The 18421-nt window shown below is 47.7% G+C and overlaps 1 protein-coding gene across 1 annotated transcript in view; it reads right to left on the bottom strand.

The window, feature by feature from the left end:
• The window catches only part of NBAS (NBAS subunit of NRZ tethering complex), a 267973-nt gene that overhangs the window by 101551 nt on the left and 148001 nt on the right, over positions 1-18421 (bottom strand). The window contains exons 36-40 of the mRNA XM_024552475.3: positions 9352-9519; positions 7084-7197; positions 6620-6743; positions 1872-1948; positions 1395-1532 (exon numbers count right to left, since the gene is read on the bottom strand). Coding sequence (XP_024408243.2) covers positions 1395-1532; positions 1872-1948; positions 6620-6743; positions 7084-7197; positions 9352-9519 — 621 coding nt within the window. The remainder of the gene's footprint in view (positions 1-1394; positions 1533-1871; positions 1949-6619; positions 6744-7083; positions 7198-9351; positions 9520-18421) is intronic.

The following is an 18421-nucleotide window of genomic DNA, read 5'->3' as shown; positions in this document are numbered from 1 at the left end:
ATCTTGTGTTGAGGCATCACCCCTGGGCCACATGGACTTACTGCCTCTCTCCCCACTCGGATATAGCATTGATCCCTGAAGCAAAGACCCTGAATGCGGCGACTGGGCCCAGGATGCAATGGGAGCAGCTGTCAGGATGGACACCCCAGGGCAGAGAAGCAGTCTGACAACCAAGAGTCAGGGGTAAGGGCAAGGGAGAGGCAGAGGAGCCCAGGGGATACCTTCAAAGAAAAGGACAGTGTGATGGAAAATAGCGACAGGAACACCTGCACTTCTAACCCTCACCTTTCAGTGTTCTCCCTGACCCCTGCGTGCTTTGGCTGCAGAAGTCTTCAGTGGGGTTTCTTACAGAGTGACCACGGGGCCTGAAGCAGGAAACCGTGCTGGTCAGACATTGAGGCCGGGGTGCAATGTAACGGTTCTCGCCTTGCTTAGCTCTCTCACAAAGTGCACGTTTGGGACTTTTAATTTTTGGCACAAAGTGTTTTACTATTAGGGAAAACATGAAAATATATGTTCTACTGGAATTTTCCTCCAAGAGGACTATTTTCATTAATGTTTGTAAGAAATGAAACTAGAGGCTACAGGCCCCAAAGGGGCTCTGTCGCAAGCTCCTTCGCTTCTGTTAGCTTCAGGTGGTGCTCGGCCTCCCGTCAGCCGTCCGTCCCCTTGCTCAGCTCCTCTCGCGCACACCCGTGGAGCGGTCCCGTGTGGGTCGCAGTCAGGGCCAAGTTCCCGGAGGTCAGACAGCACCTCCCACCCCCGTGCTCAGTGGGAGTCTAAGGCACACGTGAGGCGCTCAGTGGAGGTTGTGGCAGCAGCTGATCGACCGAGTAGCTTTTCCATCCTCTACACAGGTGAAAATCGAGCACAGTGCTCTGTCCTACGCACAGACAATACACTTGGAAATTGAAGAGGGAGAAGCCCTTCCAGCACTGGGTCCCCAGTCAATGGGGCCCACTCACAAATCTCAGTCAAACACATTTTGACAACACAATGACTTGTTGGGAAAAATTCAAGTTTGCAACAAGGCCCAGTGCTTTTCGTCGAGTAAAGCTTCACTGCGTGTCAACAGACTTGGCGTTCTGGAGCAGCGAATGATTCGGTGCTCGTGCACATGTCCAAGCCCCGACCAGAAGGCGAGCAGCCAACATACCAGCAACACTCTTTGCCAGCCGTCGACTGACTGATAACAGAGAGTAAGTACACGTCCTAGAAACAAACTTCCCCCACGTAACCACTTCACCCCCTCAATTTACAGCACACTAGGTCTATTTCCTGTTTCACACAAAAACAAAGCAGATCGGTGACCCCAAAGAGGCAAACACGTGTTTGAACTCTTTTAGAATGGCCTGAACTCTGCCCCCTAAGCAGTGGAACCCAGGAGGACTCACCCTGTAAAGAGGGTGGCACTGGTCCCTGAAACACGGGGCCAGCTGGGCGTAGACCTGCAGGCTGTAGTAGTACGCGGCCAGCTGCAGGGAGAGCGCGGAGCAGGGCTGCTTCTCAAAGCACTTGTCAGCATCCAGCACCTAGGAGGGGACGGGAGGGAGCGGACTCAGCTACAAGGAAGTCAAGGTCATCACAAACCGATACCTATCGAGTCATTACTGCAGAATTTTGGTTCAAAGTTTCCATCACATCAACTCGATCTCATCTGAATACAACAACATCAGAATTCAGAAGACACTATAAAGGCAGATCCTATGTGTGTAACAGCAGAGTCAATACCAGTATTTCAACTAACGTTGTAGAACTTACTCTCTGGATACTGACCACAGTCGCTTATGTAAAGTAAACAATTATAATGAACAACAGGCCTTTAGTTAATTTGTTTTGAAGTCCTCCTTCATTGGTTTGGGTGAACTCACCTGTGGTAAGGCAAGGAGATACGCGAGAGCCAAGGTCATGTCATTTGGCAAAGCGTCGCTTGCTAGTTGCAAGAGAACTGAATACAAGGGGAAAAAAAGTGCATATTTTACTTGAGGATCTGTATGACATTCACAGTTACTAAGTACAATGTTTCAGTCCTATACGATTTCAACAATTAGCTTCAGAAGACTTTTGAAGACACTTTCTGAAAGTCTATTCAGTCCCACCTAAATACAGATCACATGAAACTATGTTAAATGGTAACACTGCCTTAACTCAGACAAATTATGCTGCTACTTAGACACGAGGAAATGCTGTTAGTGTAGCTGCAAAGTCCAAGTGCAAACAGATCAATGGGGCTGGTTTCTTAAAGCTAATCCTTTGATTTAAGGGGCCAATTCAAAGGACCCGGGCTGTGCTATAAAACTGCGTATATCAACAGCAATAAATGTGGAAGATGACCATGTAGGTACTAATAATCAGAACAACAAAGTAGCTTTCTGAATGCAAATTTAGGATAAACCTTTTGATTACTGCAATAATGATAATGTGGTTTTGTTCCTTTCAAGAGAGCCCCTCTTTATCACATCCACCAAAAGAATACCAGTCTCTTGCTTTAATTATATATCGTAAAATATTCCAACCAGTAACAGCTTTTCCACAAAAAAACAGGTACATAAGTGACAACTTGTAAAGGTCGCAGCTTTAACAAATAGGCGGACATTGCCAACAAAGTCTGAGTTTACGAGCAGTCTGTACAGACGAGGACATGCTCCATTCACTCAGGCCGGAGGCTCGAGTCACAGGCAGTCATGTGTAATCACGATGCAAATCATTCATTTTTAAGGAACACGGAGTCTCGCCATCTGCACTGATGAAGGAGAACAGAATGCGAACAGTCCAAAGGAAGTGGTACTTGACTCTAAGAACAGGCCATACACTATTGTTCCAGAAGATTTACCTTCCGAACCGCGTCCCACTGGCACCACGACATAAGGCACTTGTGTAACCTGAGTTTAGCTGGCAGTCTGGGCGGGGGCGGGGGGGGGGGGGGGGGCGGTCACTGAGGAGTGCAGCAAAATGTTAACTGTCGAATCCCGGTAAAAGGTACCCGGCAGTTTACTGTAGAATTTTCTCAATTTCACATGCTTTGAAAATCTTCTTAATAAAATATGAGGTGAAGAAAAAAGACAAAAATCCTCTCTGGTAACTGTGTCTACTGCTCAAGTCCCCGTCAGGCATTTACTTCCCACGTGGGTTTTCCCGGAGGGCACCCGGGACGCGCTGCATACCCCTCGCCTCCAGTGCTCAGATGGTGGGTTTTCCAGCCACACAAAGCCAACCGCCTCCCTGCTGCTCCAAGAGTGGACCAATCAGGAGTGTCAGGTAAACCACCACCCGCATGTTCCCAGGGTGAAAGGGAAGGGGTCCTCTGTCTTCCCTAATCCCTAACCCAAATGTTGCTGAAGTCACCTCGTGGCATCCTTTTTGCCCCCAACCAGACTGCAGCTCCCTGGTCTCCATGACCTTGGGGTCCAGCCCAGAGCCCCTGGCCACTAACAGCTGGGTTGTCACAGGAGACTCTGGGGAGTGAGAGCAGCGTCCCCCCTCCACCCCTGGGCATCAAACCTTTCTGGGCAGCCCTCACGAGGCTGAAGGATTCTTGTGAAGCAGGACTCAAACCCCGCAGACAGGAAGCCTGTCAGCCTTTGGCTCTGCAAGCCATTTGGAGCAACACCGAAAAGATCTTCAGTGAGGATCTGAGGCAGACGGAAGCTGCAGGGTCTGGCGGGACCCCCAGGTGTTGTGCTGGCTACAGACTGGGGCATGGTGATATGTTAAAAAAAAATAAAATAAAATAAAGAGGCCTGCCCTATATTTATCAGTGCATGTGAGTTTAATTTGCAATGCTGGTCCTCAAACCCTGAATACAATGCATCGTGTAGAAGAGTTACCCAGCCAGACTCAGATGGAATCTGTGCCGGAGCCTGCGGGCACTAGTTTTGTGTGAAGCCCGTGCCCCTCCTGGAAAGCGGTCAGGGATCCACTTAGTCCCAGGGCTGGCTTCTCAGAGGAAAGCTGCCCGTATCAGTGACTTGGAAATCCTTAGCCATTAAGTCATTCATTTAGCTAGATAAATAATCGATTTTCTGCAGCTGGTCTTCATAAAAACCTTTTCATCTACTTCATTAAAAGATTCTAAAAAGTAGATCATGTTGGCAAGTGCAATTTGAATGATAACCTACTTCTGAACCAAAGTGAAGAATCCCATTTTTACAATTTTTAATTTGGGCCATTTAGCCTATGTAACTCTTCAACTCTGCCAAGTTTCTGACAAATATTTTGTATTATAAAATAGTCAGAAGCATCTATTTCAGACATAGTAGCATGATTGATACCAAATGTGTCTATGAAAGTGCTTCACAAATGATAAAGCCAAATGTAAATTAAAGGGGTGATAATTATTAAAATCACCTCTACATTTTTAAAAAATTCATTCTTAATACACACAGTAGGTGCTCTAACATGTTTTTCCCCACTCAATTCAACAATACCTGAAAAATTTTTTAATGCTTTAATGGGCTTGAAGTCTTTCCCCTGGTGGAAGGTTAACATCGGAATGTCAGAAAGAGCAACTGGAAGAAGCGCGGGGGGCAGGGCTGGGGGGACAGGCCACCCCCGCAGGCCGCCTGTCACACGGACCTGCAGGGGAGCAGCACGCAGGCCCTGGAACCGAGATCTGATTCGCCACGCGCACAGCACAGCTCCTGCCTACACCGTGACTGTCACACGCACGCTGCACTTTCAGCCTCAGCACAAAGAGACGCTGATCTAGCACCTGCCGCCTTGGAACCCCCGTGTAAACATGTTACAATAGCCTGTAAGAGCGCTAGAAACAGAGACGGCCCTCAGGGCTTGACCCCAAGTGGAAGAGACCGGGCTGCTACTGAAAGGCCCGGAGAGCAAGTGTCAGAGTCGGGAGAAGAAACACACAACAGCTGACATATGATGGCCACAGAGAATCTGATACCCCGAGTGAAGCTTCCCAAGGGTCCGGACCGTGGCTTTACAGCTCAGTCACCTGAGGGACTCTGCAAACACCCGGTGCATGGGTCCCACTGGAGCCACTGAAATAAATGGTCTGCAGTGGATCCCAGGCTTCGCAGTTCTTAGAAGTTCCCTAAGTGATTCGAAGGGGAAACCAGGATGGGGAACGACTGCAGCAGGGCTGGAACCGAGGGAGAAGAGGAACTGGAGGGAAAGAAGCACACAGCGACAGCGAGGACGTGAATCCGGCCAGGACTGCCTAAGAAACGGTGCGCCACGCGGAGGGGCCCATCACCATCACCGGGCCGCAGCAGGCCGGCGGCAGGACAAGCGAGCTGTCGTGCTCACGTTAGAGAGCAGGAAATGGACGTAAAACACTAAATACTGTGCTTCTGCTTGGCGCCCTGTGGCTTTCAGGATCGGGTCCTTCCCAGCGCCTAACCTGGCACACGGGCTGCACCCTCACCAGCCTGTCACCTCACTGCTTCACTGGGAGCTAGAATTGCTCACAAACCCCCAAAAATGTCGATGAAATTGGAAAAAAACCAATCAAAGACAAATTTTAAGAAAACAGAAGCCAGAAGTAATAAAGGAGAATTAAAAGGGGGAACAACAGTGCATCCATGCTCTTCCCATCTATTCACTATCCTTTGTAATATAACAGCTTTTCAAAGGAAAAAAGCGCAAATGTACTCATCAACTGGGGGACAGACCCTGATTTCAGAAATGATATGAGGTAGGAAAACACGGTCTCAGTCTCAGAACTGAGAAAAAACGGTACACTTAGTAAGAGGGGCACTGCCATTCAAGGGGCCCACACAGTGGCTAGGGAAGTGGTCTTTGTTTCCCCTCTCCCCCACTACACAGAAGTACTGATTTTTTATAAAAAAAGATTATTTAAAAATAAGTCACAGTATTAGGTTTCTGGGGAAATGGCAGGTCTTCTCCCCAACACACGATTTCCCAAAAATGTTATTCCACACAGCCAGGCGCTCACTAAAAGACAGCACTGGCCAGGTGCCCTGGAAGTGGAAGCTTCGGGTAGGACCGCCATGACGACCATTTGTCACTGCCCCCACCCTTCCTCCTCGCTGGTGCCTGGGACACAGACAAGGTAGCTGGCGCTCCAGCAGCCTTTAAATCATGCGGCACTCACTAAGGATGGCTGAGCAGGAGGGAGTTGAAAGAAATAGTCAAAGAAACTACCCTGGAGACTTGAAAAGAAGTAAGAAGGCTAAAGACCAAAAGAAAAATAATTGGAAAGGTGTGTTTGGTAAACTGTCATACATTTAATTCTTTTCAAAAAACTCCACGTGGAAAGATATGCCGCCATGAGGAAAATTCTTCAGATGAAATATATACCTACATGCTACATGCTTCAGAGTTATTACCACACAAAAGCAGAAAGAAAGAAGTATTTACGGAGCACTTTATACCATTCGCTATAAGAATCACTTCACATAATTAGCAGCTAAAAAATATGAATTGTATCATATGTATCCTTTTAAATCCTCAGTATTAGTAAGTACCTGGAAAACAGAAGGTAATGTTTTAAACAAATGAATGATGGTGTCAAGTTAAGCTATTCAAGATGAATGAAAAATTTATTATTATTTTTCCTGACCATCGTTCATTCGTGGTTTTACTCACTGTTCTCTAATCTGAGAGACCCCCTGCTGGGAACTGGCTTCTTTAGTACCTTCTGTCGCAGGGAACACTTCCTCTCCTTCAGTCTTAGTCTCTGCCAGCTTCCCGGTTCTCAGCAAGACCTCTGCGAAGCTCTCTGCCGGGACGTGGTGGTAGGCACCGTAGGTCGCTTCAGACTGGACAAAAGAAGAATGCCGTTCAGTGGGGTGCCCTTTATTCCAGGAAGATACACTTAGAAAACATGATTATAAGATGTTATATCTTCTGGTGACTTCAATGATAACTTCTCACTTACTAAAGCATATTATTTTGTGTAAAATTTTTAACTGACTGCAATCTCATAATACAGTATGTTATAATGTACGTAAAACAAACCACATAAAAACCAATGAATACCATGATTAAGAAAGAAGCCAAAGTAGTACATTTTCAGGAAAAATTTAGGTTTTCATTTATACTGAAATGCCCATGACAGCATGACAGTGAAATCCATGTTCTTCGGCACACTGCCCTTACCTCTGACACAAAGGGGTTGGAGATGACAGATTCATAAAAAGGGTGACAGCCTTGTTTTTCCAGACCTTCATTGGCTATGGTTCCGATTTGACGAGCATCACCAAATTCTTGCCCCTGGACAGAACAAAGTGAAAAACAGTAGGTAAGAAAAGAGACTAGAGACGTGGGGAGGGAGGGGGGATTTCAGGAGTAACAATCAAAGAGCACTGTGGGACCTAGAGAGGGCATGTCCCAGGGACACACACCCAGCAGAAAGCGCAGTAAGAATAACTACATTTTCTCAGCAGCACTTCGGCCTGCCCCGCAGAGCCTTTGATGTCCCTGTCCTTTGACGAACAGGAGTCAGGAACACAGAAGGAACTGGTATTACACACATAGTAACGTGTTGTCTACACCCCAATCAGAATACCTCCCTAAAACATCATTCTGTACACATTGCTCCCCTGCTCAAAAAGCCTTTAGCAGCTTTGAACAATGCAAACAGCTGACAGTATCAAGTCTAAACGATATAGAGTAACATTTAAGTCAGGAAATGTTAGCCAACATTAAAGGCTAGCCTTTCACACCAACCACACTGGTCTACTTTGTGCGTCTGGCCTCTATGGCTTCCTTCCATTAGTAGGTTCCCATCCACGCTGTCTGCCTGCTTAGACCCCACCTCCCCTTCCAGGCCCACCTGAGACCTCACCTGCTGAAACATGACCAGAGGGGGATAAGATACAACTGTGAACCTGTCAGTCCCCACCTCTTGCACAGCCACAGCCCACACAAATGCCTTTTAGACTTGTCATCTGCACTCATTAGCAAGTAAATACGTCAGTATCCCTAGTTTGGTTAATTATACTTATGTCCTGCTTTCTTCAATCAGATCGTAAAGGTTCTTGCTGGAAGAGTCAAGCAAGAGACAGTCACCTGCTCCTCCCAAGTTCACTGAGCACTAACTTTATGCCACGCATAGCCCAGGCACACAGTGAAGCCACTGCAGCCAGTGATGACCAAAACGACAACTGGAACTTAGTAAAAACTACATAGTAGGCACAACGTTAACACTTATCTAAGACACACCCTCAAAAAGTCCAACAGGTAAGATAAGAAAGCAACTGCGATCATAATCCAGTGGGATACCTGCAGTAATTAGAGAGGTACAGACTTACCCCAAAGTCAAGCACGGAGCCTCTTAGTCAATGGTACCTTCACTCACCCTGGGCTATCATCCTGAGTTCTCCTCTTTCCTGCACATCCCACATACAGACCATGAGCAGGTCCACAAAACACATCTCCAAACCAGCCACTTCCCACTTCCTCCCTGGCCACCCTAGCCCAAACCACCACCATGTCACACAGGGGTACCGGGGTGGAGATCTTTCCTTTGGCTTCCACTCCTGACTCACTGCCGCTAGCTTTCAACACAGCAGTCAGGTGATCTTATTACAGGTAAAGCTGGGTCCCACAGCCACACTGCCTGAATCCTCCAACAGTTTCCCGTCTTACTCAGAATAAAATCGGTGAGCGCAGTGTGAGGGTGCAGAGAAGACAGCAGGGACGATGGTTGACCTGATGCAGAAGCCAGACAACTGGTCCACTGCTTGGCCTGACATCCACTTCCAGACAGACGGGAGAGTCTGTTGAGCTGTGCTCTCAGCCCAGGCCCCAAAGTGACAGTGTCACGAGGGGAGACCTTCGGTCAGTGAGCTGGTCGTGAGAGCAGGGACGTCAAAAATGGGTCTGGCTCATCGCCCCGCCCCACGTGTGCGGGCACAGCAAGAAGGCGGGCACAGGAAGCAGACCCTCACCTAAATGTGCCAGTAGGTTGACTCTGGACTTCCCAGCCTCCAAAACAGTGCGACATGAATGTGTGCTGTTTAACCCGGCCAACCGACGGTATGTTTGTTGTGGCGACCCCAACTAACTAGAGGTAGCCCTCCGGCTGGCTTTTCGCACTTCTCCACTACCAGCTCGTAGAAACCCAGCAAAGCGAGGAAGTGATGATAAAACCATTTTCCTTTCCATCCTACTAACCTTAACTTCTGACACGTAAACTCGACCATACCGAAACTTATCAGTGTCTTTTGCAAGTGTCTGTGGGAGTGTATTAGGTTCTGTAAAACAAGTGACTCATTTCCTACACGAGGGAGGCCTGGGCTTCTTAAGAGATCCTTTAATGCTCCGGAGAAGACGCAGCTGTGAGAGCAGTGGGAACAGCTGCAGAGAAGCACCCACCGGCTGGCGGGAACCACACAACCGATTTCGGACACGGGCCTCGCTCACCTGCAGGGGCCGGAGGTAGGCCAGAGACCTCTTCCACCACTGCCCGTCGCTGACCGCCTGCAGCACCGCCTTGGTGGTGGTCGTGGTGTCCGACAGGACCTTCATGGTGGTGGCAGTGGTCCAGTGGAGCAGGTCCGCGGAGCCGCTGCCGGGGACACTCACGTCACCCTGTGATGAAAAGGAGACGGGAAGAGCAAAACTGCGTGCTGTCCTGACAGCAGAGTGGTGACATGACTGCTCAAAACCGGCAGACACGGAGAGAGACGGATAAACGAGAAAACCCCTCTCTGCTAGCGGCAAAGCAACGCGATACTGAGCACTGCTGGCCCAGCACTCCTCCGGGAGCCGCCCGCAAAAGGGAAGGGGGTGAAGGGAAACCATCAGAGCTCACTAGTCAATAACCCCTTCGGAAACACCCAGGAGGTGACAGCGGGTCCCGCGTGCTTTACAGGTGTAAGATCCTGCCAGCGAGACACCTCATGCTTGTTTCTCCGACAGGGCATTTGGAAGTACTCATTATCTAGATCAAGAAATAAGTTATTCACCCAAACAATGCTGTTTTATGGTAACACTGCGGAGTATGTATTCGAATACCATTTGACACAAAAATAAACTATAGATCGAATGAGTGGAATATGCTGCGTACAGGCCACCAGCCTTTGGGGTGTCTCCCCTCTTCTTGACCAAGTCTGGCTGGCAAAACGTGTAGCCCACTTGTTCTCGGTGGGGTTTCAACACATGAGCCAATTCTCTCTCACACACACACACAGAGACACTGATATTTGTATTAATTTAAGGTCACTTATTCTTCTCCATTATAAAACGACTACAATCTCACTGAAGACAGTTTGAGAAATTCAAAAGAGTGGGGGAAAGGATAGTATGTTCACAGTATGTAAAGACACTACGCCCTGTCTGCAATCCAGGCCGAGAGAGCCTTCCTCAGAAAACTTCTACTGAAGTCTAAGGTCTACTCGAAAGTGCATGCGTGTACGTGTGCAGTTCAATCGGCATCCACACGCCCACGTGACCAGCACTGCGACTCAGACTGAGAACACCGGGGTCCCAGACACCTCTCCGCTCACCTCCACACGCCACCAACGCCAAGCTAAATGCCATCCCGACTTCTCGCGGCATAGATGGACTTCGCCTACTTGAACCAGGGGTGTCCACCCTGCGGCCCACGGGCTGCATGCAGCCCAGGATGGATGGGAATGCGGCCCAACACAAAACAGTAAAACATTAATTTACCTAAAACATTATGAGATTTTTTTGTGACTATGTGCCACAATGTATTTAATGTGTGGCCCAAGACAACTCTTCTTCCAGTGTAGCCCAGAGACGCCAAAAGGCTGGACACCCCTGCAAGTTTAGGTGAATGGAATTATATTCTTTTGTGCCTGGTTTCTGTCATTCAACAAAATTCATTAATATTCTTGCAAGTAGATGAACATTGTCCAGCTCACTGTTAGTGTAATGCTGCTGTATTGCTATGGTAATAGAGTATTACAACGTGTGCGTGTATCAGAACTTATTCATCCTTTCACTATGGATGAGCTCTGGCTACTCTGCACTCTGGAGCTAATACCAGTCGTGCTGCCTGACCATGCTCGTGGTTAACTAGTAGTGAACAGACACATTTCTGGGTACATTCCTAGTAGCAGACTTGCTACAACATAGAGTATGCCTATGTCCAACTTAGAAAAGAGTGCAAAGACTTTCTAAACTGGTTACACCGATTTCTATTCGAACAAGCAATTGTAAGAGTTCTGGTTTCTCCACACCCATGCCAACACATGGTATTGCACGCCTATTTCCCTTCAGCAACACTGGGGGTTCTCTTTGTGGTTTTAATTTGCACCTCTCCGGGGGCTAACGACGCTGAACACCTTCTCCTGCATTTGTTGGCCGTGTGACTGTATCATTTCGTGAAGTGTCTGTTCATGCCTTTTGCCCATCCTTCTGTTGGTGGTCAGTCTTTCCTATTCACTTGTGAGGATTCTTTAGGTATTCTAGATAAACATCTCTTATTAGATATACGAATTGTGAATATTTTCTGTTACTCTGAAGATTATCTTTTCATTGTCTCAATTGTATCTTTTTATTAATAGAAGTTCTTAAATTCTAAGTTAGTCCAATTTCTCAGTTTTGTCATTTTATGATTAGTATTTACCTATCATATTTAAGAAACCTTGGTCTACTCCAAGGTCATGAAGATATTCTTCTACATTCTTCCTGACATGTAATATTTTCGCTGTAAGTAAAATCCTGTTAAGAGAGTGTACTACCCCTCTCCTATGCACTCATAGCATTGGAGGCATACTTTCATGCACTCACCATAATATATTGATATTATAATTTTTTTTCGCTTGTTTGTTTGCCTTCCCAACAAGGCAATAGCATTCCAAGGGGAGGGACAACATCTATTCACTACTACATCCTCAGAGTGCATGAAATCCCTAATGTGTCGTTTGTGTCTGCAGACAGGTGTAAGAAGTCAGGTTTTACTGCACTGTTTAAATGTTTGAAGATAAATTTTCTGAAGCCTAGTATGTTCGTGTTTACAGTAGCTAAATGTTATTCAAATAAGATTTCACGTCACACATTCAGTTCCTGTTCATCTTTAGAATCTTCTTAATCGAGAAGGCGTGCTGAATGATTTGAATGTCACCAGCTAATCCAAGTGCAGAACTGAAAATGTAAACATGGTAAGAAACAGGGCACTTCAACAGAACGCAACTCCATGCAGAGGCAAACTCAACTCTATTGAAAGATACCAAAAACCACAGGCTATGAAACACTTCTTCCATTTCATAAATGAACCTAAACTTCACTTCTGTTCACATGGATGCGCTGGCTCAGGAAAGAAAACTTAAAACATGTGAAACTTAAAGAGTTTGCTCAAGAAGATAAGTGAAATCCGCATGCACAGGAATACGAATAACACGAGGATTATTCTGTAAGAGATCTCCTAATGGGAATTACCAAAGAGAAAGTAAAATAAAAAGCTCATTTGGACCACAGCGGAGATTTAATTCGGGGGCAGTCTACCACGATTACAGTGTAACCACAGGCACTAATGAGGAAAATAGTTCTCTTTCAACTTCATGTAATGAAGAAAGAAGAAAGAGGTTGGGCAAAATCCTGAAAGGGTTACTGCTGGCACATTTTATTCAGAGTTGCATTCTGCTAATTAATTTAGAGTACAGAGCAGCAGAAATAAATGAATCCTCAAAACCAAATCAACAACTCGCGGCATAACATGTAGCACGAAGCCTCACTAATGTCTCGTGAGTGAGCCGCAGAGCTCAAAGGTGAACTCACCGAGCGCTGGCAACACTGTTCACACCCACAACGGACTCCCCTACCTAACGGGCCATGTCCACACGAACAAGGACAGCTCCACACGGCAGGCGCAGCTCACAAAAACAGCTCCTGTTGACCAATCACTGCAGTGAATAATCCGTTTCAGGGCTGCTCTCTCTGCTGCCTGGTAACACAAGGGCGAATTTCTGGGCAGCCTGTCTGCCCGCCACGACGGAGCTGGTGGGGCACGTCCACGAAGTAAAGGCGACAGAGCTCAAACTGAGCTCAACCACGCTCTCCTCCAGCATACCTTCTAACTGTATCTGAGGCAGGAGAAGAAGCAGCTACGAAAATTCCTTGGCAAGTGGAATGGGGAAACTGAGGCAGGCAGCTGACTCAAACCGGCCTCACCCCTCACCCACTCGCCTGCCTCCTTCTCCCTTGCAGGACCACTCCCTTAAGCGTGAAGCCCTCTGGACAATGAAGTTCTTTCTGATCAGCATCAAATCATTTCAGGAACAAAGCATCAGGTCTGCTGACCACAGAGACAGAGTTTGGGTCAATCTAGAGGGAACATCTGGGCCTCAGTTGTGTTTCGGCTCCAGGCCCAGAAAAGCAGCAAAACCAGACAAAGCGACACCATGACTGGCATCAGGACCAGATGTAATGACCAATGACCCCGTGTCCTAGCACTGACCCATCAGTGGGCCCTAACCCCCTAAGCACATTTTGATGAATCAGCACATTAAAAGAAACACCTGGAAAGCTGAGGAATATTCTATTTAGATCCTTCCCTGAGACCTCCCCAAAAGCACTGACCTTTAGAAAACAGATGAGAACCCTCCAAAGGACCCAGGGCACACTCTCCCTGGAGCACACCTGTGCCTTTCCCACCCTTCTTCCCTCAGGTGCATATTTTGCTTTCTAGAGACTTGTAATCAGGGGAGCAGCAGGCAACGGCACCCCACACAGGCCAAGCCCTGACCCTGTCTCCTAGGGCCTTTCTTTTGCTCTGTAACTTATTTCCTGAGTCCAGGCAGCCCAGCTGGCTAACCTCTTCCATCTCTGTGACTTTCTTTCTAAAAGGCCAAGACAGCTCTCGGAGCAGCCCACTTGAATCCTCTCTTTGTACTTTTGCTTTGCATGCTGAATACACTTCCTCTTGCACTAGATTTCTTGGGTCTAAATTGTTTCCTGCAGGGCTCAAGAACAGAGATCTGATCACTGCTAACATCCCGCGCTGGAATTCAGACTGTCTTATCACCCTTCTCGGTTTGCATGTTTCTTAGGTGGACATTTACTTGGTGTCGTGCAGCAGGATTCCAAACAAGCCCAGCCAGGACCACCCTGCAGACCCAGACCCGTGCTAGGTACCGGCAGGGGCCCTCTGTGCCCCACTAGCTCCTCACCTTGCATCAGGTGAACTTGGGTGAGTTTTTCTTGGAATTCTGGGTCTCCCAGTTTCAACGTAAGATACCCTGACTTTATCTAGCTATTACAAAAAAAATCCTCCAGGTGGAACTAAAGGTTAAGAGTTGAGATAACCCAGGGTAAGCACAAAAGCTGAAATCCTCAGGACAGAGGACAAACAATGGGTGGCTGGTCTTAACCTTGGCTTCTCAACTGGAATTGCCGAGAGTCTGAACAAAACCTTTTTCAGGATAAATTACAGCCTGAACTCATTCAGCTCCGAAGACAAGGGGCACTTTCTCCCTCCAGCTCAAATTCCGGGTATTCTTAGGTGACTGAGTCTCTGTGTGGAGGTGTCTAGGGTATCACTCACACCTGTGGCAGCCCCATGGGGAATTCCAACACAACTGCAAGTCAGTAACTGACTCGTCGGGACACGCACACAAGGCTGGTTGTCTAGCGCTCCCACGTCCTCAAGGTGGCATTTGGGGAGAGAAGCCGAGACACAAGAGGGTTGAGGCAACTTGGGACAGCCCCTGGGAGCTCAACCCATCAGCAGCACCCTTCACCCCATTACACAATATCCCTAGAAATATATTCAGATCCGCAGATGTCAAAATAAAATTAACATGGGAAATCGTGCCACTAAGGCCAAAAACTCCCAGCCCCCAGCCCCCCTGAATACTCCTGCAGATATACAATTAATAGGAAGCCTTTATTTGCTTTACTGCAATTACTCACAGAAATGGAAACATGTAACTAGAAGTGGTAACAATCTAAGACGGCCAGAATGGAGCTCTCTGCTACCAGGCCTCTTAAAGGGCCAGGGCTGCTGGGAGCAAGAAAGGCAGACTGTTGGGTCAACAGCCCAAAAACTGAAGGCCAGAGTCAGAGGAGGGGTTTCCCACCCGAGGTGCCGGGGACAATAGGCGCTCCTTGTATGGAAAGCCATGAAGAGACCTCTGGTAGGCTGGCTACAGCCAGGCTCATCCAGCGAGAGACGCCTCACATGGGGGTAAGGGCCACACACTTTACTTTCCGTGTGGAGTTAAGTGCACCTACCTGAGCGGGGCAAGCCCAGTGTCGGAGCACCCGGCCACCGCAGCAGTTGGTACAGCTGCCCTCAGAGCACTGGATAAGCACTTCACATGCCAGGTGCTCCTGGGCAGCTGGGTACCTGCCCTGTTTGTACCTCAGGAGGGCCCGAAACAGCCCCAAAACTCGCAGACACAGGCCACTCTCGGCTCGTTACACCCCTGCCTCTCTGTAAGTGGGAAACCAGTCCATAGTGCCTCGGGATACCCCCTGTGAAGTTCATATTCACCAACCGGGAGAAATTTGACACTGAGTCCCTCAAGAAAAAGAGGCAACACAGCCTGGCCCCAATATAAATTGTGCCGGAGAGGTTTGGCCAGTCGGTGGCACCACTGATTTTAATACTATCTTACAACTAGCCCTATTCTGCCATCCCCAAGGAAAAACGGATGGAGAGTCCATACACCCGAGCCTGTCTGGCCCTCAGGGACGGCCCTAAGCTACACGTTGGCTGTAACCTACATCCAGCTGTGACTGCTGCACTACCCTCCCCGCTGCAGCTGGTAAGCGGCCCTCCACTACCCCGCCTGAAAGGAAAACAATGTACCCAGGTGGAAAGAACATTCCAGAAACAGTGGACAATCTGTCAGTCCTCTGCAGATATTTAGGTGACGACCCAATTCTTGGGGGATCAAAAACAACTGTCCTTGTTTTGCAAATGATGTCTTTTCAGGGCCAAAGGTAGGGCTCCAGAACAATTCAGAGCCCACAATTCCTTTCACCGTCCCCAAACCTCCCCTATTTATCTCAAAAGGCTAATAAACAATCGGCTTTATGAAACCAAAGTCTTCCTAGGAGAAGCTTGCATTTCTTTCCCTGTATTTGGAGTTGTAAATACCTGGTCTTCTTCAAGAACTCTTCTCTGGGGCCTCTTTTAAAACACAGGTTTCTGGGATATGCAGCTAACATATCCACAAAATCAGTTCACTCAACACATATATCTGGCACACATACAATGTTTAAGACCCAGCGCTAGGCAACAGGATTACCATGACAATTAAGACACATCCCCTGCTCTCAAGGAACTCACAGTACTTTAGGAAAGAAAGGCAAATAGCACGATTTGCCTCATTTCACCAATAAACGGAGAACTTGTCAAATTGGGCCCTCCCTGTGTAGTAGCAGAATCTATTCCCACCCATTGCATCCACCTCTTATCTTCCTCATTGGTTTTACTCATTGATTTTTCAACAGATATTGGTGACATCAAACATAAAAATGACAGGCACTGCTCTAGATGCTGAAAACTGAGCAGTGAGCGAAACATGGTCCCTGCCACAAAGGCCTTACATTCTAAGAGAAGACTCAGAGAAGCATGTCATTAAATGACAGAGTCTGGGAGAGAAATAAAGTGGCACACGGCTGGGGTTGGGATGTTGGGGGGACTACCATGCTGTACATGGAAACCAGGGAAGCTCTCAGTAAGGAGATATTTGAGCAGAGACCTGAAGGAAGTGAGGACAAGTCACCTGGATACTTGGAAGAACATTCCAGGTAGACTACAGAGGTAGAAGGTGTTGCGAATGCTTATAGAAAAGGCCAGAAGGCCAAGACGACCACAGTCTGCTGAGCAAAGTGAGTGTATGGGGGGAGGTGGGGGAGGCGAGGGTAGCAGGGGAGAAGAGATCGAGTCAAACGGGTAGTAGGGAAGACAGATCACAGATGTCCTTGTAGGAGATTGTGAAAACTTAGTGTTTACTCTGGGGAATGTGATGACCTGACATTTTTTTAAGGACTCTGGCTGCCTTGTTGAGCAGACTACAGCAAGGGAAAGAGCAGAAGCAGGGAGACAAGAAAGGCACACTGTAAAACTCCAGGTGAGATACGCTGGCCATTTAGACCAGGGTGGTAGCAGTGGCGATGCTAAGACCAGGTCCAATTCCAAGTCCACTGGGAAAGGGGAGCCCGAAGCATTTCTTGGTGATTGGATATGTTATAGAGGAGAAAGAGACGATGCAGGGATGCCTGGAAAACAAGAGCTGCCATTTTCCTGACACGGGAGAGACCACAGAAAGAGCAGTGGTTCGATTTTCACATACTGAGACCGGGCGTCTGTAAGAAACGTGCGTACAGATGTCAGGTTGGCAGCCGTACATACATGTGCAGAACTCAGGAGGTCAGAGCCAGAGCTGCAAAGCAGGTGATCACCCGCACAGAGCTGATCTTTAAGTCATGACAGGGGTGAGACTGCTGAGGGAATGGGTGTCAAGAGAGACCTAGGGTGTCCAAGGTTTAGTGCAGGAGATGAGGAAGGACCAGCAAAGACAATGAGAGTTAAGTGGCCAGTGAGCTATGCATGTGACAAACAGGTTATCCTTGAAACAACTATTATCCAATGTTACTGATAGGTCAAATGAAACACACTTACATTTGACCCACAAATTTAGGAACAAGGGTCACTGGTGACCCAGACACTAGCTGGTCCGGTGCTACAACAGGAGAGAAAGCCTCGTGGGGAGAAGGAAAAGATAACGGGGAAAGAAGTGACCGCTGCTAAGTGTCAAGCAAAGGACTCTATGAGAAGTCCCTCAGCACAGCATGTAGGAGACCCCCGCAGGGGAAGGGCTCACGTCACTGATGCTGCCTCCAAAGTGAAAGGGAACTGCTGAATCCGGCAGACGTCACGGAAACCAAGTCAACCTGAATACGCTGGTTTTGGAAAATACCTTTTGCACATGGATTTAAATAGCAAATCTAAATTAAAAACAAAAAATGTATTTCTTATTACTAAAAGAGTTATTTTAAAACTTAAAGAAAACACAAATATACTGGAAATGGATGGGCCCTATGAAGGGCAAAGTAAATGAATAAAAGAAAATTGGAATTCTATAATGGTACTGAAAAAAAAAGAGAGCTAATTTAAACCTTTGTGAAGAATGTTAATCTGTGATACAGACTTGCCAACCCAGTCAAAATACAATCACATTCATCGTTATCAACGAAGCAGGCACATTCTCGGACCAGCATGCCAATGAGCAGAGCGAGTGCCCCCAGGTCCGAGCCCCCCTGAGGGAGACGCTGCGCACGGGCTGACTGTGCGACTGGGTGATTTGAACTGTGCTGGCACACGGTGACCACATGGGGCACTGGCGCCTCCCACAGAGAACACTCGCCGGGCAATGCTGTCAAAACACAAATGACAGAACAGAAGGAGGACCTACTGTGCTCCCAGTGAGGTGCTGACATGGCAACAAGTAAACAAGGCAAAGTCAGGGCTACAGAGTTATGGGGGATGAACCCCAAAACAAACAGACAAACA

This window comes from Desmodus rotundus, chromosome 5 (assembly GCF_022682495.2).
Source record: "Desmodus rotundus isolate HL8 chromosome 5, HLdesRot8A.1, whole genome shotgun sequence".
Lineage (NCBI taxonomy): Eukaryota > Metazoa > Chordata > Mammalia > Chiroptera > Phyllostomidae > Desmodus > Desmodus rotundus.
The sequence above is the reverse complement of the archived record's forward strand: the minus strand, read 5'-3'. Positions and strand labels throughout refer to the sequence as shown.